General features: G+C 42.3%; 1 protein-coding gene across 1 annotated transcript in view; it reads left to right on the top strand.

The window, feature by feature from the left end:
• LOC141191598 (uncharacterized) overlaps nt 1-20,476 on the top strand; it is a 35,165-nt gene extending 14,689 nt beyond the window's left edge. Inside the window, exons 3-7 of the mRNA XM_073661528.1 lie at nt 14,016-14,195; nt 14,271-14,394; nt 14,474-14,571; nt 14,770-14,860; nt 18,758-20,476. Coding sequence (XP_073517629.1) covers nt 14,016-14,195; nt 14,271-14,394; nt 14,474-14,571; nt 14,770-14,860; nt 18,758-19,356 — 1,092 coding nt within the window. The 3' untranslated portion in view covers nt 19,357-20,476. The remainder of the gene's footprint in view (nt 1-14,015; nt 14,196-14,270; nt 14,395-14,473; nt 14,572-14,769; nt 14,861-18,757) is intronic.
• Nucleotides 20,477-25,914: the final 5,438 nt, after the last annotated feature.

Genomic DNA, 25,914 nt, shown 5'->3' with positions numbered 1-25,914 from the left:
TTTTGATACTCCAGTAACGTTGCAGCTCTGAAATATGGTAAAACTGGTGGCGAATGTCATCTTGGCACCTTCACGCTTGATTTTCCTCAATTCATGGGCAGTTATTTTGCGCCTTTTTTGGCCAACACGCTTCTTGCGACCCTGTTGTCTATTTTCCATGAAACGCTTGATTGTTCGGTGATCACGCTTCAAAAGTTTGGAAATTTCAAGACTGCTGCATCCCTCTGCAAGACATCTCACAATTTTGGACTTTTCAGAGCCCATCAAATCTCTCTTCTGACCCATTTTGCCAAAGGAAAGGAAGTTGCCTAATAATTAAGCACACCTTATATAGGGTGTTGATGTCATTAGTCAACACCCCTCCTCATTACAGAGATGCACATCACCAGATTTTCTTAATTGGTAGTTGGTTCTCAAGCCTATGCAGCTTGGAGTAGGACAACATGTATAAAAAATATCATGTAATCAAAATACTCATTTGCCTAATAATTCTGCACGCGGTGTAGAATGGTTAAAAATAAAAAAATAAACCTATACTTACCTTCCGGGGTGTGCTCCGGCGCTCGTTCCTGGCTGCCCGCACATCGCGATGCCCTGTACTGTAGGACCTACCGTCACATGACTGTGACGTCAGCGCAGGTCCTTCAGTCCAACGCGATCTGTCGGCAAAGGAGAAGGAGCGCAGCGCGGGTCGCCAGAAGGTAAATATAATCTTTATTTTTTATTTTAGTCTTTTTTTTACAGTTTCTATGGTACCTGGGTGTGGAGGAGAGCCTCCTGTCCTCCACACCCTGGTACCATACGCACATTAGAACATGCCAATTACGCAAGTACAGATGCAGTCTTGCGGAATTGGCGCGTTCTAATGCAAGTCAATGGCGGCGAAAACGCAGCGCTTCCGCAAAATAATTGGTAGTGCTGCGTTTTTTTCCGCAATGATAATCCGCAGCGGAAATTTCCACCGCATGTGCACAGCACATGCGGATTATCATTGGGGAACATTGCTGCCCTTCTACCATGCGTTTTTAATGCTTTTCCGCAGATGCAAAAACGCTGCGGAAATGCATTAAAAACGCATCGTGGGCACACAGCCTAATAGCATTCCACATAGGTGTGACCTCACGATGACCACTCAAGATGGAATAATGTAACTCCTGAAACAGATCCAATATTATGTACACAGCTACAAATATTTTGGACCCAGAAGTGGTGGAAGGAGCCAACGATTGGACTTTAAGGATCTCAGCTTCCAAATCCGAGGATACAGCAGAAACCACAATATCCTTAGAAATAATGGAGGATGAAGGAGAAACTGAACTAAGACTGCATGATAGTGTGTCAGCCTTCACATTCTTGGACCCTGGCCTAAAAGTGATAGAGAAGTTGAAACTAGAGAAAAATAAGGACCCTCTGGCCTGTCTAGGAGTTAGCCGTTTAGCTGAATATACGCTCAATATATGTTAAATTCTTCTGGTCAGTGACCACGGTGACTTTATGAACTGCCCCCTCCAGAAAATGTCTCCATTCCTTAAAGGCTAATTTAACAGAGAGTAACTCACAATTCCCAACAACATACGAAAAAAGCACATGGCCGCAAATTAGTCAGAGTTTGGCAACACTGAGATAAAACAGCCCCTACCCCGACCTCCGAATCATCCACCTCCACAATGAATGGTTCTTGGAGATCGGGTTGGATTAGAACAGGAGCAGACATAAAACACTCTTTCAATTTTTCAAAAGCCCCAATAGCATCCGGTGGCCAAACCTTTAAATCCGCCCCCTTCTTCATTAGTTCGCAAAAGTCTTCCCCACTTTCTCTGGTCATATCATGCCCTGTTACTGTTACTTTAAATCATGTGTCCCTCTCACATCTCCTGCCTTTGCTTTAGTCAAAGCTTGTAAATCCCTTCAGGTACAGTTATAGGTCACTCGTATCTCCTGTGGGGATCTGACAAATGCTGCCGGGCTATTTTCAGGCACCAATACATGGCCAAAAAGAACATCACTCATAAATGGGTGGATCACTGACCAGGCTTGGGCAGCACATCCCCCCTTACATAAACCATTAACTGTCAACAAGACATGGAGAAGATAGGAAGACAAGACAGACAACCTGGTACGAAATGTAGAAATTCATTTTATTAAGTTATATTATTAAAAAAGAGTTTATGAAGACAGTATTCAAGGTGAAAGCAAAACCGGATATACTGTATATAACAGTTTATAGCCCTAAATCTGGGCGGTTAACAGAAAAGGTTTAAATATACTAGCTCCAAATAGATCTAAAAAATACCCTATCACAGACATATATAATCACGGTCTCCCATTATTACACTGTGCCCCAATGGCCTAAGACATTTCACAGACGCATGGGTAGCTAGTGAAAAATACATAAAAGCTCAATGGCCCCTCATATATTACAAGAGCACAATGCACAGGAGGGATCAATATAACAGACTGGGAAGGTATAAAGAAAAAGCTGCTTGGAGCGGTGTGGTGACCAGAATGCTTCCCAGGGGTGGGAGGGTGGTAGGAAAGGAGAATGTGCATGGCTCCGCTCCGTACGCCTCGTACACACGCGGCTCCGCTCCGTACACCTCGTACACGCGCGGCTCCGCTCCGTACACCTCGTACACGCGCGGCTCCGCTCCGTACACCTCGTACACGCGCGGCTCCGCTCCGTACACCTCGTACACACGCGGCTCCGCTCCGTACACCTCGTACAAACGCGGCTCCGCTCCGTACACCTCGTACACGCGCGGCTCCGCTCCGTACACCTCGTACACGCGCGGCTCCGCTCCGTACACCTCATACACGCGCGGCTCCGCTCCGTACGCCTCGTACACACGCGGCTCCGCTCCGTACGCCTCGTACACACGCGGCTCCGCTCCGTACACCTCGTACACACGCGGCTCCGCTCCGTACGCCTCATACACACGCGGCTCTGCTCCGTACGCCTCGTACACACGCGGTTCCGCTCCGTACGCCTCGTACACACACTGCTCCGCTCCGTACACCTCGTACACACGCGGCTCTGCTCCGTACACCTCGTACACACGCGGCTCTGCTCCGTACACCTCGTACACACGCGGCTCTGCTCCGTACACCTCGTACACACGCGGCTCTGCTCCGTACACCTCGTACACACGCGGCTCTGCTCCGTACACCTCGTACACACGCGGCTCTGCTCCGTACACCTCGTACACACGCGGCTCTGCTCCGTACACCTCGTACACACGCGGCTCCGCTCCGTACACCTCGTACACACGCGGCTCCGCTCCGTACACCTCGTACACACCCGGCTCTGCTCCGTACACCTCGCACACACGCGGCTCTGCTCCATACACCTCGTACACACGCGGCTCCGCTCCGTACACCTCGTACACTCGCGGCTCCGCTCCGTACACCTCGTACACACGTGGCTCCGCTCCGTACACACGCGGCTCCGCTCCGTACACCTCGTACACTCGCGGCTCCGCTCCGTACACCTCGTACACACGTGGCTCCGCTCCGTACACACGCGGCTCCGCTCCGTACACCTCGTACACACACGGCTCCGCTCCGCTCCGTACACCTCGTACACACGCGGCTCCGCTCCGTTCACCTCGTACACACGCGGCTCTGCTCCGTACACCTCGTACACACGCGGCTCTGCTCCGTACACCTCGTACACACGCAGCTCTGCTCCGTACACCTCGTACACACGCGGCTCCGCTCCGTTCACCTCGTACACACGCGGCTCTGCTCCGTACACCTCGTACACACGCGGCTCTGCTCCGTACACCTCGTACACACGCGGCTCTGCTCCGTACACCTCGTACACACGCGGCTCTGCTCCGTACACCTCGTACACACGCGGCTCCGCTCCGTACACCTCGTACACGCGCGGCTCCGCTCCGTACACCTCGTACACACGCGGCTCTGCTACATCCACACTGTAAACCCCTCCTGACCCCACACATAAACTTCAGCTCATCCAGCACCATGACAACCAGCACAGCAGAGTCCTGCATCCACTGAGGCCCCTGATCATGTGACTCCTGACTCCTCCCCTCCTGTGACCTCATCACAACTCCTGTGCGCACAGAGCAGCCATATATGTGGTGGCGGCTCTGCAGGTGGAGGTATGTGGAGACCCCATTACTGGGCGCAGGGGTCATTAACCCCTTCAGCACGGAGACTCTTTTGGCATCTCTGTGTGGTGTGAACAGTGATGTAACACTTGCAGAGGCATATGTAGGTGTTCAGCTCCGGGGGGCGCAGTGTCTGAGTGGGCCCTTACTGGTAACCCTGATTACAGCTATGCTGGCACGGCCCCACTATCAGTATTTGGTCAGTATTTTTTCCTGGTTTTGGCTCCCACTCCTGAGAAAAAATACTGACCGAATACTGATAGTGGGGTCGGGGCCTATTAGTGGGTATAGGAGAACTTCAGCAGATAACCGCGCTGTAACTAAAAAAAAAATTTCCACAAAGCCCCACGCTATTCCCGCCACATCTAGTGGTAGATCCCAGTACTGCAGGACACACAGAAGATACAGCACAGTTACAGATAATCACAGCTGATGTTCTTTCTGATGGAGTCGTTCACTTTTCCATCTTTCTCAGAAAGACATTGTGACTTCTCCAGCCAGGACTCGTCTGCAGAGATTACAGCACAGACACATCTGACTCCTCACCACCGTCCCCATCTATTCCCAACCTGCACAATCTCTGCATTCCTCTGTCACCCCAAAAGAGGGGGCGGTAGAATATTACACATGCAAAGAAGAAAGTGCGCCCCCTGGAACTTTTTTTCTCTTATTCCCTTCTCACCCTTTGGGGTCTTGTTGTCTATACTGAGTATATATTTAGGGGCCTGCACCTATATTTGATTATCTGTTTGCGCCTACTGGCTGTTTCTATTTAGCTCTTTATCATATACAGGTGCTTCTCACAAAATTAGAATATCATCAATAAGTTAATTTATGTCAGTTCTTCAATACAAAAAGTGAAACTCCTATATTATATAGAGTCATTACACACAGAGTGATCTATTTCAAATGTTTATTTCTGTTAATGTTGATGATTATGGCTTACAGCCAATGGAAACACAAAAGTCATTATCTCAGTAAATTAGAATAATTAACAAAAAACACCTGCAACGGCTTCCTAAGTGTTTAAAAATGTCCCATAGTCTGTTTCAGTAGGCTCCACAATCATGGGGAAGACTGCTGACATCACAGATGTCCAGAAGACAGTCATTGACACATTCCACAAGGAGGGTAAGCCACAAAATTGCTAAAGAAGCTGGCTGTTCACAAAGTGCTGTATCCAAGCATAATAATGGAAGGTTGAGTGGAAGGAAAAAGTGTGGTAGAAAAGGGTGCACAAGCAACCGGGATAACCGCAGCCTTGAAAGGATTGTTAAGTAAAGGCCAGTCAAAAAATTTGGGGGAGATTCACAAGGAGTGGACTGCTGCTGGAGTCATTGCTTCAAGAGCCACCACACACAGACGTATCCAGGACATGTTACCAATGTCGCATTCCTTGTGTCAAGCCCCTCATGACCAATAGACAACGACAGAAGCATCTTACCTGAGCCAAGGAGAAAAAGACCTGGACTGTTGCTCAGTGGTCCAAGGTGTTGTTTTCAGATGAAAGTAAATTTTGCATTTCATTTGGAAATCAAGGTCCCAGAGTCTGGAGGAAGAGTGGAGAGGCCACAATCCAAGCTGCTGGAGGTCTAGTGTGAAGTCTCCACAATCAGTGATGGTTTGGGGTGCCATGTCATCTGCTGGTGGAGGTCCACTGTGTTTTATCAAGACCAAAGTCAGCGCAGCCGTCTACCAGGACATTTTAGAGCACTTCATGCTTCCCTCTGCCGACAAGCTTTTTGGAGATGGAAATTTCATTCTCCAGCAGGACTTGGCCGCTGTCCTCACTGCCAAAAGTATCAATACCTGGTTTACACACAACAGTATCACTGTGCTTGATTGGCCAGCAAACTTGCCTGACCTTAATCCCATAGAGAATCTACTATAGAGAATCTATGGGGTATTGTCAAGAGGAAGATGAGAGACCCCAGACCCAACAAAGCAGACGAGCTGCAGGCTGCTATCAAAGCAACCTGGGCTTCCATAACACCTCAGCAGTGCCACAGGCTGATCGCCTCCATGCCACGCCGAATTGATGCAGTAATTGATGCAAAAGGAGCCCGACCAAGTATTGAGGGCATTTACTGAACATACATTTCAGTATGATAACATATCGGATTTTAAAATCATTTTTCAAGCTGTTATAAAGTATTCTAATTTACTGAGATAATGACTTGTTTGTGTTTTCATTGGCTGTAAGCCATAATCATCATTAACAGAAATAAACACGTGAAATAGATCACTCTGTGTGTAATGACTCTATATAATATAGGAGTTTCACTTTTTATATCGAAGAACTGAAATAAATTAACTATTTGATTATATTCTAATTTTGTGAGATGCACCTGTATATTCATCTTCAACTTTGAGGGGATTTATTTTTTTAATTAAAGGTTTTATAATGGGGTTTTCATGTTTGTCACCCTGGATTTACAATATGAGATGATACAGATATTGGACTGATAGGACCCTGACCCTTGCTACAGGACTACATCACATAGTGTGTGCGATGTGCTTAGCATGTTGCTCTCCGCAAGGAGAAATGTTACTTCTTAGATACCAGTCTGACGCCTCTCACCCAGTCACACCAGAACCTTTGCACTGACGTTTTAGGTCAATTAGAATTACCATAATTTTTAATATTTGCCAAATGCCAGAATAATGAGAGAGAGAATGTTTTAAAGCATTTTTATTACTGCTAAGTCAAAAGTTTACGTACTCTAAGATTACTATGCCTTTAAACAATTTTGGACTGCCCATATGATGATGTCAAGGGTTTGGAAGCTTCTGATAAGTTTTTTAGCAACATCTGAGTTAATTAGAGACACACCTGTGGATGTATTTTAATGCACAACTGAAACACACCCCTTCTTTGTGTAGCATCATGGGAAAGTATACAGAAATCAGCCAAGATATCAGGAAGAGAATTGTGGACTTGCACAAGTCTGGCTCATCCTTGGGTACAATTTGAAGATACCTGAAGGTGCCTCGTTCATCTGTACAAACAATTATACGCAAGTACAAACAAGAGAGAGTCACCTCCAGACTCCTCTAGCAGAGGATTATTTACAGGAAGAACAAACCGATTAAACTCTGAAATTCAGGATGCCAAATCCATCTGTCCGGAGGCCCCCAAATACATTATATAGGCTACCAAACCCCCTTTCCCCACCAAAATTAGTGCTTTCATGCAACTTTAGACTAATGTGTATGGAGCGTTAAAAGGTAACTTATTGGACATTGCCTCTGGCCCGGCCTAATAGACTTTCGTACATTGCAGGACCAGACACCATTATTAGGCATTTTCTTTTATTTAGGTAGAAGATAGCCAGGGTACTTACATCTGCCAGTATTTTCAGATTCTCCTGCTAATTCTTCCAATATCTGAAATGTCTTTTTTTTTTGTAATGAAGGAAAAAACCCATCTATGGGCTTGGTAGCATACATTTTTTTGAAAATAAATTTTCAAGTGAAAAGCTGTAAATCTTTTGATTGCTGAAAAATTGTTAAAGTTGAAAGACGGGAATAAAGGCAGACCACGACTGAGAACCGATAATTGATCAGAAGATGAGACCAAAGATGATAAATGAATTATGTATTCATATGTTGGTCCTCTGGTGATGAGCTCATACCGGTCTGTCTTTTACTATCAAAACGACAGTCATGTTCCAACCTCCATTTACTGAATCTCAATGGGTATCTTCTTGTATCAGCAGAGGAGGCAGCTGATGTCCCACTGATAGATGTTCCTGTGGATCCAGGGATGGCCTTGTCAGAATGTCTAGGATTATGGCTCCATGTAAAGACTTTGTATTGCTCCTTATCTTGTAGTTCTCTATGCAACTTCTTTGTTTTTATGGTAGATATTTCATTTTCCCATTCAATGTAAAATTAAAAACCTGCTCTCTGAGTCCATGGGGTGTGATATCTTTGGACAGGTAATTCTCCGGCAAAGTTTTTTTCCACCAGAGATGAGTACGACGGTTTAATACGTTTTTTTAAAAGTCCTTTTCAGTGCAATCTTCTGGGCTGAATCTTGTACCTGTGGGGTTTCATTTTGTAATATGTTTTTAGCCCGTATTAGCCAGGACGCATGTCTGCTCATGTAATCCACACCGGATTGAGGAATAATTACTGTAATAGTAAAATGTATACATTAAACACCTACGACCACAATCCTTATAGTAAGGATCAATAATAACTAGAGATGAGCGAGCCCGACCTGTAAAGTTCATGGTTTGTATCGGACAGCTAGTGTCTGTCGCGGAAATCCAAACACGAAAGAGAGAGAAAATAAATTAACTATTCGGCACCTACATGTAGAGGAAGTCTTCATTGGAAGAAACTGGATAAATGAACCTTCACCCTAATTTATTCAGCTTCCTCCAGTGACGACTCCCTCTATGTGCAGGTGCCATATAGTTAGTTTATCCTCCTTATACAATCTGATTGGACCCTTCACCCTATAAAGTGGTTACACAGTAGCTCACTATACTGGACAAAGCATTTCTTTGTGAAACGTGCGTGGGCCCTTGGTTTTTTATGTTTCCCTCACTAATTCTTCCATACATATACAGGTATTATACTTTCTTTTGATGTTCATTGTCTGTATACATGTAATCTCCTATAGATGGCTTATTTGGAGTAGTTTGTGAACTGCTTTACTCATACATTATATTTTTGAGATACACATTAGCACATATATACTGTTTTATTAAATTTTATACTCTGGCTTTATTAATTCATTAATCAGTCTGTGTACCAATTTTGTCCTATCGATGTATATATGTATACCAGGTGTGCCCCCTTTTTCTACCTGTGTTGTGTTATTATTACCATATGTTATTTTTTGTTGTACTTTTTATGTATTCTAAATAAATGAGATTTTTTTAATATATTTTGGCTGTCATTTTTTCTAAATTTGGGTTATTGTTGATATGATGCATATAAGCCTTACTATAAGGATTGTGATTGTAGGTGTTTAATTTCTCATGTCATGTGTAATGAATATCTCCTGCAGTATTGCTAATGCCGATTCCAGTGTCAGTAAATGAGATGAGAATTAGCTTTATGGAAAATGAGTCTGAGAAACGTGTTCAGCTTCCGACTCCGAGGGAAAAACTGCTTGTTGTCTGTGGCCTAAAATACACTGTTCAAAAAAATAAAGGGAACACTTAAACAACAGAATATAACTCCAAGTAAATAAAACTTCTGTGAAATCAAACTGTCCACTTAGGAAGCAACACTGATTGACAATCAATTTCACATGCTGTTGTGCAAATGGAATAGACAATAGATGGAAATTATTGGCAATTATCAAGACACCCTCAATAAAGGAGTGGTTCAGCAGGTGGGGACCACAGACCACATCTCCGTACCAATGCTTTCTGGTTGATGTTTTGGTCACTTTTGAATGTTGGTTGTGCTTTCACATTCATGGTAGCATGAGACGGACTCTACAACCCACAGAAGTTGCTCAGGTAGTGCAGCTCATCCAGGATGGCACATCAATGCGAGCTGTGGCAAGAAGGTTTGCGCTGTCTGTCAGCATACTGTCCAGAGGCTGGACATGCCAGTACACCAGGAGATGTGGAGGGGGCCGTAGGAGGGCAACAACCCAGCAGCAGGACCGCTACCTCCGCCTTTGTGCAAGGAGAAACAGGAGGCGCACTGCCAGAGCCCTGCAAAATGACCTCCAGCAGGCCACAAATGTGCATGTGTCTGCACAAACGGTTAGAAACCGACTCCATGAGGGTGGTATGAGGGCCCGATGTCCACAGATGGGGGTTGTGCTCACAGTCCAACACCGTGCAGGACGCTTGGCATTTGCCACAGAACACCAGCATTGGCAAAGTCACCACTGGCGCCCTGTGCTCTTCACAGATGAAAGCAGGTTCACATTGAGCACATGTGACAGACGTGACAGAGTCTGGAGACGCCGTGGAGAGCGATCTGCTGCCTGCAACATCCTTCAGCATGTCCGGTTTGGAAGTGGGTCAATAATGGTGTGGGGTGGCATTTCTTTGGAGGGCCGCACAGCCCTCCATGTGCTCACCAGAGGTAGCCTGACTGCCATTAGGTACCGAGATGAGATCCTCAGACCCCTTGTGAGACCATATGCTGGTGCGGTTGGCCCTGGGTTCCTCCTAATGCAGGACAATGCCAGACCTCATGTGGCTGGAGTGTGTCAGCAGTTCCTGCAAGATGAAGGAGTTGAACCTATGGACAGGCCCGCCCGTTCCCCAGACCTGAATCCGATTGAGCACATCTGGGACATCATGTCTCACTCCATCCACCAACGTCACGTTGCACCACAGAATGTCCAGGAGTTGGCGGATGCTTTAGTCCAGGTCTGGGAGGAGATCCCACAGTAGACCATCCACAACCTCATCAGGAGCATGCCCAGGCATTGTAGGGAGGTCATACAGGCATGTGGAGGTCACACACAATACTCAGCCTCATCAGGAGCATGCCCGGGCGTTGTAGGGAGGTCATACAGGCACGTGGAGGCCACACACAATACTGAGACTCATTTTGACTTGTTTTAAGGACATTACATCAAAGTTGGATCAGCCTGTAGTGTGTTTTTCCACTTTAATTTTGGAGGTGACTCCAAATCCAGGCCTCCATTGGTTAATAAATTTGATTTCCATTGATGATTTTTGTGTGATTTTGTTGTCAGCACATTCAACTTTGTACAGAACAAAGTATTCAATGAGAATATTTCATTCATTCAGATCTAGGATGTGTTATTTGAGTGTTCCCTTTATTTTTTGAGCAGTGTATATAGGTTTTATTAGTAGATGTAAAGAAGAAAACTAAATACTGTAAAATAATAAATCTCATATGTTTCCCCTTATTATCTCCAGTAATTGTATTATTACACAGGATTTTTATGATGTTACATCGGCTCATCTTCTTCTCATTCAGGTCTCTACAATATCGGATCCTCTCAGTGAAGATCTTCTATATAAGAGAATTTTCCTGATTTACCAATCAAAGATGGATATGGATAGAGACAAGATGGCAGAGAGGATATTACACCTCACCCTAGAGATCCTCTTCCGGCTTACAGGAGAGGTGAGAGATTCTGATGGCAAAAAGGAGACCCAGCACCACCATATAAATAAACCTATGCCTGTGCCCAAAGACCCCCAAACAGACAAATTGAGAACAGGAAAAAAAGAGGGCAAAGCAGGCACCAAGCATACAAAATCATGAAATATAGAAGCAGAGTGTCGAAAAAAATTTGTAAATTTTATCATGACTGGGACAAACAACACCACTAATTAAAAACATGATAAAAACATATACAACAAAGACAAGTGAAAATATGACGCCTTATAGAATTTTTTGTATAAATAGCCAATAAATATTAAATGAATATTGAATAAATATTAATTCATGTATCCAAAATATTGCACAAGTATGGTATATAAAAATTAGATTTTGTTCCTAATAGTATAGATGTACACAAGTAAAGTATACTTACCAAATATATCACAGGAAAGCCAAAGATATACTTATATTCTCCCTAACATAATAAAATTTTGGTAACGAAGGTATTATACTTTCTCCTTCTCTTTCTTTCCTTTCTTTTTCTATCCCTTTAAGAGGAGAAAATAAGTGCATTGATAGAAGAATCTATACCATGAACCTGGATTTAAGAAGATTTTCATTCAATAGGTATATCAATAAAATTCAGATAAGGGGAGTTAAATTCACATAGATATATATGCTAAAGGCAGTAAAACGGAAGGCAGAGAGAGAGGAAAAAAAAAAAACGCATCAAAAAACGCAAGAAAAAAAAAAAAAGATAAAAAATTTAAAAAATATATTAAAAATTTTTTTTTTTTCTCTCTTCTCCTCTAAAATTGATAAAAAACGCACCAAAAACGCATATAAGGAAAAAAAAAAACAAAGGAAAAAAAAAGAGAAAGAGGTTATTATTATACATAGTGAATGAAACATTAATTGTGGAGATATCTCCGTGAACTCTATACATTCTCCAATTTATCATTGAGGCCATCAGGATACAAACAACGTAGTCTATATATCCAGAAGGCCTCCTTCTTGTTAAGTTGTTGGATCCTGTCAGGAATATCAGCCGGAATCTGCTCCGCCGGTGTAAGTCTCACTTTAAATTTTTTGTTATGGGTAGTAAGAAGATGTCTGGAGAGGCTGTGTGTTAATAAGCCATTTTTGGCATTATATCTGTGGGCATTGAGTCGGGATCTCACCATTTGTGTGGTCCTACCCACGTACTGGAGACCGGAATCGCATGTAATAACATAGATTACATAGTCACTAGTACAGGTCAGGTGATCCTTGATATTAAAAGTCTCTCCTGTGCTATTCGATGTAGTGGAATGGGACCCATGAGTAATTATATGACAGCACTGACATTTTTTCTGAGAGCACCTATAAGTGCCATTCTGTGTGAGTAATAATGTACTAATCAAGGGACAAATATTTTTAGATTGAGAGAACACTGGTTGGCCTCCTGGTTTCCGTTTTTTTAAACGACTAGGTGCGAGGAGGTTTCTTAGAGTTTTTCCTCTCCTAAATGTAATGCCAGGTATTTTTGGCAATATATCTCGTAGGAGAGGATCTTGTTTCAAGATATGCCAATGCTTTTGCAAAATATTCCTAATCAATTGGTTCCCCTTATTATAAGAGGTGATAAAATTATGATTCCATTTATTCATATTCTTAGTGTCACTATCCCTGGATTCCTTATGGGGCAATTCATCCTTATTCCCCAAACAATCAGTTTGGGTTTTAGTCAAATTTATACGGTATACCTCCGATAATTTGCTTGGGGTACTTTTTCTCTTTAAATCTCTTCTTGATTATATCCGATTGTCTGATATAATCCGAATCCTTAGTATTATTTTTTCTGATTCGATGAAATTGGCTGAAAGGGATGTTATTTTTCCATTTGATGTAATGGGCACTTTGATAGTCCAAGTAGCCATTCACATCAACAGATTTGAAATGAGTTTTCGTTATTATTTTCTTTTCTTCATGTGAAATTTCTAAATCAAGAAAAACAGCTATTTTTGGTTCGATACTAGAAGAAAAAGTAATACCCCAGGTGTTCTCATTCAATTCATTGACTAGAGACTGAGCATCCTCTTTACTGCCCCTCCATATCACGAATAGGTCATCTATATAGCGCTTGTACAGTACTATATTGTTGCTATATTTAGGGGAGCATAGGGGCGACTGGGACTCGAATAGCCCCATGAATAAATTAGCAAAACTTGGGGCTATCCAAGTCCCCATCGCGGTACCGAGCCTCTGTAAATAGAGGTGTCCCTCAAATTCAAAAAGATTATGCTTGAGGATAAAATTTAAGCCTCTCAAAAGGAAATCTACCTGACCTTGTGGCATATCTTTATCCTGCTGTAAAAAAAATTTCACTGCATTTATACCTAAATCATGACCAATATTTGAATAAAGTGCATTAACATCCATTGTAATCATGAGATAATTATCTTCCCATTGTAGTGCATTCAATTCAAAAATAAGTTGAGTAGAATCTTTTAAATAGGAGGTGAGAGATTTTACATATTGCTGAAGGTACAGATCTATAAAGTGGGAGAGTGGACTAGTAAGGGAATTCATTCCTGAAATGATCGGTCGTCCAGGAGGAATATTACAATCCTTGTGAATTTTCGGCAAGTGATAAAAGAATGCCAATGATGGTTCTTTATTGTTTAAAAAGGTTTTTTCTTTTTTTGTAAGGATACCTGCTGTGTAGGCATAATTGATCAGGTCATGGTATTCCCTTGTGAAATCCTTTGAGGGATCCACCTCTAGCTTTTCATAATATTTAGCATCTGATAAAATGTTATATGCTTCCTTCATAACCAGGATTACATAGTAGTGAAGAAGACCTCTAGTGAGCTCTGTCAGGACCCTGTGTCTGAGGGATGGGGAAGACCCCTGAGCCCAATCGCAGGGCCTCCATCTCACCCCTTCATACATGATGACATCAATGACCAGAAGATCCTAGAACTCACCTACAAGATGATTCAGCTGCTGACTGGAGAGGTGACACTGCTGGGAATGCTGGGACATTATACAGTAACACTATTGGGGGGATGACGGTATCATTGTATGTGTCAGGTTCCTATAAGATGTCAGGATGTCGCTGTCTATTTCTCTATGGAGGAGTGGGAGTATTTAGAAGGACACAAAGATCTGTACAAGGACGTCATGATGGAGGTTCCCCAGCCCCTCACATCACCAGGTAAAAGGACTAAATACACACGGCCTATAATTATCTGTATGTAAAGAATGAATTCAGTCCCTGTATGTGATTCCTCCAGATCTATCCAGTAAGAGGACAACACCAGAGAGATGTCCCCGTCCTCTTCTTCCACAGGGCTGTAAACAAGAAGATCCCAATGTTCCTCAGGATCATCAGGTAGATGGAGAGAAGGTGTCATGAGATCTCCCCTATGATGTGTAGGTGGCTGTGAAGGTCTTGTGTTCAGTCTTGTTTTATCCACCAGTATTATATGGTTTATACTTGTGTAATGAGAACGGTGGAGATGGCAGGATTAGAGCTGATCATAGATGGGACTTCTCCATCTGTCTGTGACTTTTACAATATTTGTTTCAGGGTGAAGATCTGACCCATATTAATACTACAGAGACATATGTGAGGGGTGATGAGCGGTGTAAAGAGGAGATTCCTACATATGACTACCCAGGTGAGTAGTGACCACTAAATGCAGAGAAGTCACAGATTCTTCTCAGTCACCGGCTGTGGCTGCTTTATCGTTGGTGTAGTCCGGCTATATCACAATCGTGTGATCACCATTTTGCCTCTAGACCACAACATTCTCCTCCACCCAAAACTGTTTAAATGACTGTGGTCATTGAAAAGCCTTTTCTATAGAACTTACAACCAGGAAGATCCACCTACTCCCTGTGATTAGAAGAAACTGACTTATCTGCCCAGATCTGTAAACTATAAAGCTAAATGACTGCGTACGTAGAATGTGCTGACAAATTAGAAAATCACTTGAATAAAAATATTATGATGGGCCTGTAAGAGAAAGCGGAGGGTAATGATGTTGTTGGCTTCCTAGATCCCTGATATCTTATTGGATGAATCTACCTTCTCTCTCTTCTGTGCTGCTGAATGTGCTCATATGGTCCCTACAAGACCAGGTCCAGTCTTTCTGGCCAAACTTCACTCTTATGATCTACAACATTAAATGTGCAGTGAGGGCCAAGTGTGAATTTCTGTACATTAACAACAGAGTTTCCCTTTATCCCGACTTTTAAATTTCTTTTTAAACCAACTAACTTCAAACAGGATTGTGATAAACTATACAGAAAACATTACACCTGTGCCATGATATATCTCTAAGCTGTGCGTGGCTGATGGCTGTAATATACATTTATTCACGCCTGCAGGAGATGTGTTGGCTCCAGCCCTGGTTTCATGGATTCACTCCACGTCATAAATTGCATTATGTTTTCGATCCTAAGGAATTCAGATTACTGCACAATCTCTCCTGAAATGGGGGCGCTAATACTTTCTCTACTCTTCTGGTCAGGACTCATAGTAGCTGTAATGATCCACCATAAATGAGTGTGACTCCGATTTAGTGTTGCAGTTTTCCACCCCAAACATATAATGTTGTTGGGAATGTAACAATAGAATAAAAAAGTCTTCTTTTTACAGGTTCATTCTGTTTGATAGTTTGATTGTGGTGGGATCAGCCGGCCTCACTAATAAGTTTGAAACTCCCTGGTAGTCTTTAACCCCTTAAGGACCCTGGGATTTTCCATTTTTGCATTTTCGTTTTTTGCTCCCCTTTTTCCCAGAGCCATAGCATTTTTATTTTTTGGTCAATATGGCCGTGTGAGGGATTATTTTTTGCGGGACGAGTAGTACTTTTGAATGACATTACTGGTTTTACTATATCGTGTATGGGAAAACGGGGAAAAAATTCCAAGTGCGGTGAAATTGCAAAAAAAGTGCAATACCACAGATGTTTTTTTTATTTTTTTTACCACGTTCACTGAATGCTAAAACTGACAGGTCATTGCGAGTTTGTAGACACCAAACATGTATAGGTTCTTTTTTATTTAAGTGGTGAAAAAATAAAACAACAAAAAAAAAAAGGTGCTATTTTCCAAGACCCGTAGCGTTTCCATTTTTCGGGACCTGGGGGGGCCGGGTGAGAGCTTATTTTTTGAGCGCCGGGCTGAAGTTTTTATTGATACCGTTTTGGGGTAGATATGATGTTTTAATCGCCCGTTATTGCATTTTATTTCAATGTTGCGGTGACCAAAAAACGTAATTCCGGCATTTAGAATTTTTTTCTCGCTATGCCGTTTACCGATCGGATTAATTCTTTTTTTATATTGATAGATCGGGCGATTCTGAACGCGGTGATACCAAATATGTGTATGTGTTTTTTTTTTATATATTTTATTTTGAATGGGGAGAAAGGGGGGTGATTTGAACTTTTATATTTTTTTTATTTTTTTAATATTTTTAAAAACATTTTTTTACACTATTTGCTTGCTTCTATAGTCTCCATAGTAGACTATAGAAGCAGCAACTGTCCGATCGCCTCTGCTACATAGAGGTGATGAGCAGATCACCTCTATGTAGCAGAAATGCTCCTGTGCTATGAGCGCCGACCACTAGGTGGCGCTCATAGCGATCAGTACATGACAACCACTGGGGTCTGCTGCAGACCCAGGGTTGTCATACCCACCCATCAGTGACCCGCGATCATGTGACGAGGTCACCGATGGGCAAGGTAAATGACGCGCTCCCGGCGCGGCGCTGTTAAATGCCGCTGTCAGAGATTTTAACAGCCGCGGTTGGATCGCGATTCCACCCGCGGCTGTTGCGGGCACAGGTCAGCTGTATAAATCAGCTGACATGTGCCCGGTTCAGTGTGGGCTCAGCGCGGAGCCCGCGCTGAACATGGGGTGACAGCCTGGTGTGTACTATTACACCCCAGGCTGTAACAGGGTTAAAAGGAGGTCTCTATTTCTTCTTCCAAATGCCTGAGACCTAAATTTAAGACACCTCAGCTCTGCAGTATTATGAAAAGTTATCTTTAAAATGTTTAAAATATTTCTTCTTGAAACTCATCTGACAACAAATATTGGCCTTTACAATAGTTTAGATTCCCAAGAGCCCCTGAGCCCCATACTCCAATTACCCCAGAGAGGTTTCACCACTAGTTATTCACTTTTTTCACTGATGAAGACTCTTGAGTTTGATCATTTCTAGAGATTTGTTATTGTCTATACTCACAGTTTTGCCCATCACCCCTTAACCCCTCTACATGGATCTGGACTTACACAGAGACCCCTAGGCTTGGGCCACGGTGTTACCTGCTGTTCTGTGGAGTGAGATGGGGCAAAAGAATATTCAAGTAGTCGGGTCAGAACCAGGAGAGCAGAAGAAATACAAACTCAGATGGCACAAGAGTAGTCAGTAAACGGGCCGAGGTCGCAACAGAAATAAATCCACAAGCCGGGAGCTGAGCACAGAGGACTGAACCAGAGGAGAACAAGGCTGTATCTGGCAGCTTCCGGCAATATGCCTCCAGCTTTAGTAGGGTGCGGTGCTTTCCAATTGGTTGAAGTAGGGAGCAGATTACTCCAGCTGGACAGCACACACACCCATACTGCCAGACTGGATAGTACTACTGGTCCCAGGCACCCTAATCTTAGTGGCTGGACAGAGCCTGTGCCGCCCAGAGCTTCTGGTTCTGACGTCTCCTCCATCACCAGCGCCGCCTGCCGGATGAATAAGGCGGCACCTGGTGAGAGAAGCAGATGTTGCATGAGCAGAACCCAAAGAAAGTGGGACACACCATTTGCAGAAGCCCTAATATGACAAAATGGCAGAAAATCAGAGGAGTAAAAATCCCCATAAAGTGACTTCATTTTGGAAATTATAGCCCTCAGTGAATTAATCAGTAGAAGAAGTGACTATTTTGACTTCTCAGGCACTTTTTAGAATATTCAAGGGATGCTTGAAAATTGCAAATATATAATTTTATTACCCAACACATAGTGCCTAGATTGTGTTCCAGGAGACACACACCATCAATTAAGTGGGTTCTTCTCACTATAGTAATGCTAAATACATGGAGGCTAAATATAGTTTGGGCGCACTGCAAGGCTCAGAAGCGAGGGGGAGATCTGATTTTGGTACAGCGGATATTGCTGGATTGGTTTATGGAAGCCATGTTGCTTTTCAAGAGCCTTTGAGCCACTAATAATGTGGAAACCTCTGTTATTACACTGACAGATGATGGACCTGAGTGGGGGCTTGTTTTTTGTGAGATGAGTAGACGTTTTTATTGATATTATTTTCACCTACATAACATTGCTTGGTGGCTTTTTGTTCCATATTCCAGAATGAACAAACAGTTGAACACCACGTTCTACTGGTTCATCCTATGAGGTTTTCTAATAGACTGTGAACTGTCATTGTCTTGGTGAATAATTCAATATTTTTACATAACTTACCATTTTTACACACAGTTTAAGTAGAAATGTTGAAAAATATATAAATCAAGGATATTTTATTGAAAAATAATAATTTGTTATCTTCTTGGCAGTTGACTGTACCAGGAGATCAGAGGGACAGCTGACATCTTCAATTTGTAAATCAGACGATCTTGAGATCCCACAGGATACAATTGAAGTGAATGCAATTATTTCAGATATACCATCATCCCTTCACAGCAAAGATATGTCATCTGATCCTATGAAACAGGTCCTGTCTTCTGATTCATTACCGACTACTAAGGAAAATCAAAGTCACAAAATAAGCATTAAAAGACGAACTGCTCCTAAAGCAAAGAATTCCTTTTCACATTCAGAATATGGAAATAGTTTTCCCCTCAAAAATTCCTTTCTTAAAGATCAAAAAATTCACACAGCAGAGAATAGATTTTCTTGTTCAAAGTGTGGGAAATGTTTTAACCAGAAATCATATTTTGTTAAGCACCAGAGAACTCACACAGGGGAGAAGCCATTTTCATGTTCAGAATGTGGGAAATGTTTTTTATGGAAATCATATCTTGTTAGACACCAGAGAAGTCACACAGGGGAGAAGCCTTTTTCATGTTCAGAATGTGGGAAATGTTTTACAATGAAATCAAGTCTTAACAGACATCAGAGAACTCACACAAGGGAGAAGCCTTTTTCATGTTGAGAATGTGGAAAATGTTTTGCACGGAAATCAGACCTTGTTAGTCACCAGAGAACCCACACAGAGGAGAAGCCTTTTTATGTTCAGAATGTGGGAAATGTTATATAGCGAAATCAGCTCTTGTTACACATCAGAGAACTCACACAGGGATGAAGCCATTTTCATGTTCAGAATGTGGAAAATGTTTTGTAAAGAAATCATCTCTTCTTAATCACCAGAGAACTCACACAGGGGAGAGGCCTTTTTCATGTTCAGAATGTGGGATATGTTTTAACCTGAAACAGCATCTTGATAGTCACCAGAGAACCCACACAGGGGGCAAGCCTTTTTCATGTTCAGAATGTGGGAAACGTTTTAGCTAGAATTCAAATTGTGTTAAGCACCAGAGAACTCACACAGGGGAGAAGCCTTTTTCTTGTTCAAAATGTGGGAAATGTTTTAACCAAAAAGTGAATCTTAATAGCCATCAGAGAACCCAAACTGTGGAAAAGCCTTTTTCATGTTCATAATGTGGGAAATGTTTTAGCCATAAATCATATTGTGCTAATCCCCAAAGAACTCACACAGGGGAGAAGCCCTTTTAATGTTCAGAATGTGGGAAATGTTTTAACCAGAACGATTCTCTTGATATCCACCAGAGAACCAATACTGGGGAGATGCCATTTTCATGTTCAGAATGCTGAAAATGTTTTGTGAAGAAATCTCTTCTTACCTAAGAATTAACACAGGGGAGAAGCCTTTTTTTAATGTGGTAAATATTTTACATGGGAATCAATTTTTCATAAACATCAGAGAAGTTACACAAGGAAAAAGAATGTTTTAACTGAAAATACTGAGATACTGCAAATGCCATTTGACCAGCCTGGATACCAGAACTCGCTCGATTTTATTCTCCTGATCCACCTCAATAATGTCTTGGGGACCAAGTGTCCCTTCAAATTTCTTTAAAAGAGAAAAATGGAAGAAGTTGTTGATTTTCCAAGCTACAGGGAGTTGAAGCTTAACAGTCACGGGATTTAAAATTTTAGTAAGGACCTACAAATTTGGGAGCAAACTTTCTAGAAGCCATTTTAAGATGTTTTGGAGGAAAACCAGACAAAGTGTGGAGAACCCCATCTCTATTCAAGCCATAAAATGTAGCTTTTATTATTCTTTATATTAAAAATTCATATGGGTATAAAAACTTATTTTTTTTTACATTCTTTATTTCTGAATTAAGTATAGAACACGAAAGATTGAAATTACATGACAAGTAAATAATTGCACAAAGGTCAAAAGTACAGAAGTCATGTTGATACATTAAAAGGACATAGTAACATAAAAACCAGAAAAAACCTAGAAAAGGACAACAACATAAACAAGCTCGTAGCCCACAAATTAGACCTCAGAAAAGAAATAAATAAAAAGACAAGAATAAAGAGCGGCATGACATATGAGTAAAAGACATATGAATATAAAATAAAATAATTGCAGTCAAATAACCCTATATAGGAATAGTAGATCTTTTAAAGTTTAGTGACATAAAAAGTTAGTGGTTGATAAACACTCTCCACCAAGGGGGTAATTTAGTCGCAGAAGGATAGGGGGAGTGGATGGGTGTAATCAACAGGGCAAGGGAATAAGAATAGTAAGAATATCATATCAGGAGATTGATATGGTTTTCCAGGGAAGGGGGGGGGGGGGACAAAGAAAAAATTAAACCTCCTGTCTCCATTGGCTCCAAACTTTAGAAAATTTAGGGTGACTATAGGTTTCCCAACTGGTGAGTCTTATCATGTTTACCTTATTTATCCATTCAGAATGAGTGGGGGGAGATTCCTGCTTCCAATGTAGAGATATCAGTTGTTTTGCTGAACCCAACAACAGGGGGATCAAGTCATGTTTTTTTGGCTCATAGTTATCTGTTGGGCAGGATAATAGGATTTCTTTAGGGGTTAATGAATGTCTTATCAGGCCTAGTTTTTTTAAGGTCAGTTCTAATTTTCCCCAAAATGGTCTAATCTTCGAGCATGACCAAAAGATATGTGTCATATTACCCACAGCTAGTTTGCATCTCCAACATAAGTTAGAGTCACTCCGACCAAAATGGTGTAATATTTCCAGGGTTCTGTACCAACGCGAAATAATTTTATATGAATTTTCTTGTAAAGTTATACATCTTGAGAAGCCATGTGAATTGGAAAGGATGGAGTCAGTTTCCTCTTCGGACAATGTAATATTTAATTCCTTCTCCCTGGAATATATGAAAGTGGGCTTTTGAGAGAACTGGGATGTCAAATTGTCATATATCTTCGAAATACCTTTGGAAAAAGGGAAAGAAAGTCTACTTAACATGTCAATCCAAGAGCCCTTCCTAATTTTAGAGAATCTAGTTTTAAACTGAGAGAAGATGTGAGAGACATGATTATATTGCAGGAAGTTTTTGGGCCACGTCGAGGTACCCATTGGCCAAGAGTCTAGCATAAGGATCTCATTTGAAAGGAATTGTTTAATAGAATAGTTTGGTAACTCTGACCAGAGGTTATAAGGGTCTGTGTACTTGGGGTCTAAAAAGTATGGGATAGTAGATATTGGAGCATCAGACATAGGGATAGTGTCACCATGGAGTTCTTGAACTAGGTTACGTTTAATAGCCAGAGAAGTGGAAGTAATGGTGTTTCTCGACATCTCAGAGACAGGAATTACATCTGCCCATATGAACTTATGGGGGTTGTTACCTAGTAGAAGACAGTCAATATCTTTAGCATCTCTTCTTTTGGAGGCATTGGCCATCTTTAGCCATCTGAGCATGTGAATGGATTTATAATATCTTAGGATGTCCGGAAGCCCAATGCCACCTCTATGGTTTCGTTGGGATAATAATTTGTGTGAGAGCCTAGGTCTTTTATGTTTCCATATGTGTTGAGCTAGTACTTGTTTTATGGAAGAAAAGAAAGACAAAGGGAGGCATATGGGGAGCATATTTATGTGGTAGATGATTTTAGGGAGAATGTATGCTTTTACTACATTTTTCCTACCAATACAAGATAACAGTGGGTTGTCGAAAGTTTTAAGGAGGGATCTCATTTTCTCAACCAATGGTGTAAAATTTTTCTCATATAAAAGATCTCGGTTATTAGTGATCTGGATCCCTAAATATTTGATACAGCCATGTGGCCACTTAAGGGGTAGAACTCTGTAGAAATTCAACATCAGATGTGGGGGTGGAAATGTTTAATGCTTCCAATTTCTCGTAGTTAATTTTAAAATTAGAGAGCTCTCCAAATTGTTCAAAAATAGACATGAGTTTGGGGAATGCTTTAATTGAATTGGAAAGCATGAGGAGCAGATCATCTGCAAAAACTGCCAACAATAGTTTGGTATTTTTCATTTTAATTCCCTGAATATCTGGGTCCTGTCCAATTACTTAAACAAGTTTTTCCATGAGGAGTATAAAGAGGGAAGGCGCCAGCGGGCAGCCTTGCCTCGTCCCATTTTGAATAATAAAACTTTGTGAAAGAGTACCATTTACCCGTATTCTAGCAGAAGGGGAGGAGTATAAAGAGAAGATAGAATTTACAAAAATCTCAGGGAAAGCAAATTTTTCTAGAGTATATGCTAAAAACCTCCAGCTCACTCTGTCGAATGCCTTTTCGGCGCCTGTAGTGAGCAAGATCAAAGGGGAGCCCCCTCTCCTAGCATGGGCAATGGCGCGAATGATTTTACTAGAGTTATCTTTTCCCTCCCTACCCTTAACAAAACCAACCTGGTCGCAGTGTATTAGATATGGGAGCACGTATTCCAGGCTCCTAGCAAGGAGTTTAGCCCATAATTTAATATCAGTATTCAATAGAGAAATTGGACGGTAGTTACCGCAATGTGTAGGGTCTTTACCCTCCTTGTGAATAACCGAAACATGTGCTTCCAAAGTTTGAGTAGTCGGGGCGTCTCTTGACAAGAATGCATTAAATAATTCTACTAAGTGTGGGAGAAAAGATTTGATAATTTATTTATAGTAAATTATGGGAAGGCCATCTGGGCCAGGTGATATACCATTAGGAATGGATTTTAGCGTGTCTAGAATTTCTTGTTGAGTGACATTCTTTGTTAATAATTGTATGTGTTCTGGTTTAAGAGTGGGAAGGTTCAGCGAGTTTAAAAAATCTTTAATTTTTGTAGATGCCAAATATGGGTGAAGCATAGAAGGTGTAGCATCGGCGTCTCTGTCCCCTGCCAGGCAGAGACGCCGTCCCTCTCACCTCCGCGCTACCCGCCCGGCGTCCTCCAGCGCTACTCTTCCTGCTGCTGCCGGCGCGTGCAGCTTCCCTGGCACTGTGCTTAGGGTGCGCGCGCGCACCCTTCCTCTTAAAGGGGCCGCGCATGCCATCCTAAGGAGTCCCCGGCCAATAGCCGGAGGTCCTCCCATATATAAGGCACCTCCTCCAAAATGCAGGTGCCCGAGCAATAGTTGTTGCACAGTGTACTTACCTCTGCTTCAGCCCTCAGGTCCTGCTGCTAGCCTGACTACTAGTCCTGTCCGTCAGCCTGATTTCCAGTCCTGTCCGCCAGCCTGATTTCCAGTCCTGTCCACCAGCCTGATTTCCAGTCCTGTCCGCCAGCCTGATTTCCAGTCCTGTCCGCCAGCCTGATTTCCAGTCCTGTCCGCCAGCCTGACTACTCTCCAGCCTGACAGTCTGTCTTCCGTTCTGTCCGCCAGTCTGTCTATGAGCTCTGCCCGCCTGCTTACCTGGAAGCACCTGCCTATTACCTGCCTGTTCCTGCCGTGCCTGCCAGCCCGCTTACCTGGAAGCACCTGCCTGTTACCTGCCGTGCCTGTCAGCCCGCTTACCTGGAAGCACCTGCCTGTTACCTGCTGTGCCTACCTGGAGGCTCCTGCCGTCACTTGCCGTGACCTCCTGACTGCCTACCTAGAGTTTTCTGCCAGCACTGGTCGTGCCTACCTGACAGCCTCCCTGGAGGCTTCTGCTGACATCTGCCGTACCTACCTGGAGGTTACTGCTTGTTACCTGCCGTGTCTGCCAGTCCATCTACCCGGATCACTCGTCAGCCTGCCTGCTGTGCCCATCTGCAATACCGGTCAGTCCCTACTATCTGTACCGTGGAAGTCACCTGCTCCCTTACAAGCTCGTCCCCAGAGTAGTACCTGAACCCTCAGCTCGGACCCTCCCTGGTCACGGAGTCGATTGAGCCGCTGTACGACCTTGGTCGCTTCGAGTTGATACCTAGTTACGCCCCTCTGGGTCCCTCCTTGCACCACAGCACAGAGGTTCCACCTTCCGGACTCGTAACAGAAGGCAGGGATTCTATATTATATAGTTCCTGATAGTAAGATTTAAAAGAGTGTGAAATGTCTGCCGTATCTTCACTTAAGGTTCCATCTTTGGAGCGGATTTTTTTAAGAAAAGATCTCTCAAGATTTTTCTTGAGCAAAGAGGATCTAAGCTTACTCCCTCTATTGCCATGTAGATAGATTATCTGCTTGCATCTTTGGAATATTTTAGCAGATTTTATGTTTAAAGCATCCTTGAGTTTATTTCTTAAGACCAAAAGGTCGTTTTGAGCTTTATTCGCTAAAGACTTTTTATGAAGTTTTTCTAAAGTATTGATTTGATTGAGCAAAGAAAAAATTTCTTTATCTCTAGATTTTTTTAGATGGGCATTTAATAATATTAGTTCACCTCTAATAACAGCCTTATGGGCTTCCCAAATCACCGGAACAGAGGGACCAGAGTTCAAATTTTCCTTGAAGTATAAGTCCAGAAATTTGGAGATCTTAGAGATATATTCTTCATTGTTTATTAGAGACTCATTTAATCTCCAAGTCATTTCTCTTTTTGGTAGTGAGGACATGGATAATTCCAAGAAGATTGGGGCATGGCCCGATAGTGTTATAGAACCTATTGAGGCAGATTTTAAAAGAGATAAAGAAGAGGGATTTAGAAGTCTCCAACTATCTATTAGGTGTAAAGCATTCAGAGACATATGTATTTTCCTCAAAGTCTTTTGAGAAAGAGCAGATAATCCTGAGGAAACATCAAATTGGGGATTTAATGAGGAATTTAGGTCACCACCTACTATTAAGAGGCCTTCTTTAAAGGAGTTTAGAGTATCCAGAGTATTAACCAACCAGCCAGCTTGACCCTGATTTGGGGCATAATGTTGCTTAATGTAACAATGGTGTTTGCGATACTTCCTTTAACGAAAACATATCTACCTTCTGTATTTGAAAGTTGGTCCTTGAAAGAGAAGGTTAAATTTTTATGAAGAGCAATACTGGTTCCTCTGGATGCTGAAGAGCCGCAGCTGTGGTACCAAGTTGGGAACTTAGATCTGGACAAGTCAGGAGTGCGTTCTGCTTTAAAATGTGTTTCTTGTATGAAAGCTATGGAAGTGTTATTTTTATTTAACAGGTGGAGGATTTGACTGCGTTTCTGCGGGGAATGAAATCCCTTAACATTAAATAACGCGATTACTATAGTGTCATTTGGGGTCATATTTGTCATCATAATTTCTTTCAAAGACATGAGAATGTAAAGAGGTCCAATCAGCAAGGCACGAGCA

Source organism: Phyllobates terribilis, unplaced genomic scaffold (genome assembly GCF_046119375.1).
Source record: "Phyllobates terribilis strain yellow unplaced genomic scaffold, ASM4611937v1 Scaffold_47__1_contigs__length_9908305, whole genome shotgun sequence".
NCBI classification, from domain to species: domain Eukaryota; kingdom Metazoa; phylum Chordata; class Amphibia; order Anura; family Dendrobatidae; genus Phyllobates; species Phyllobates terribilis.
This window is presented reverse-complemented; position numbering and strand designations above follow the sequence as displayed.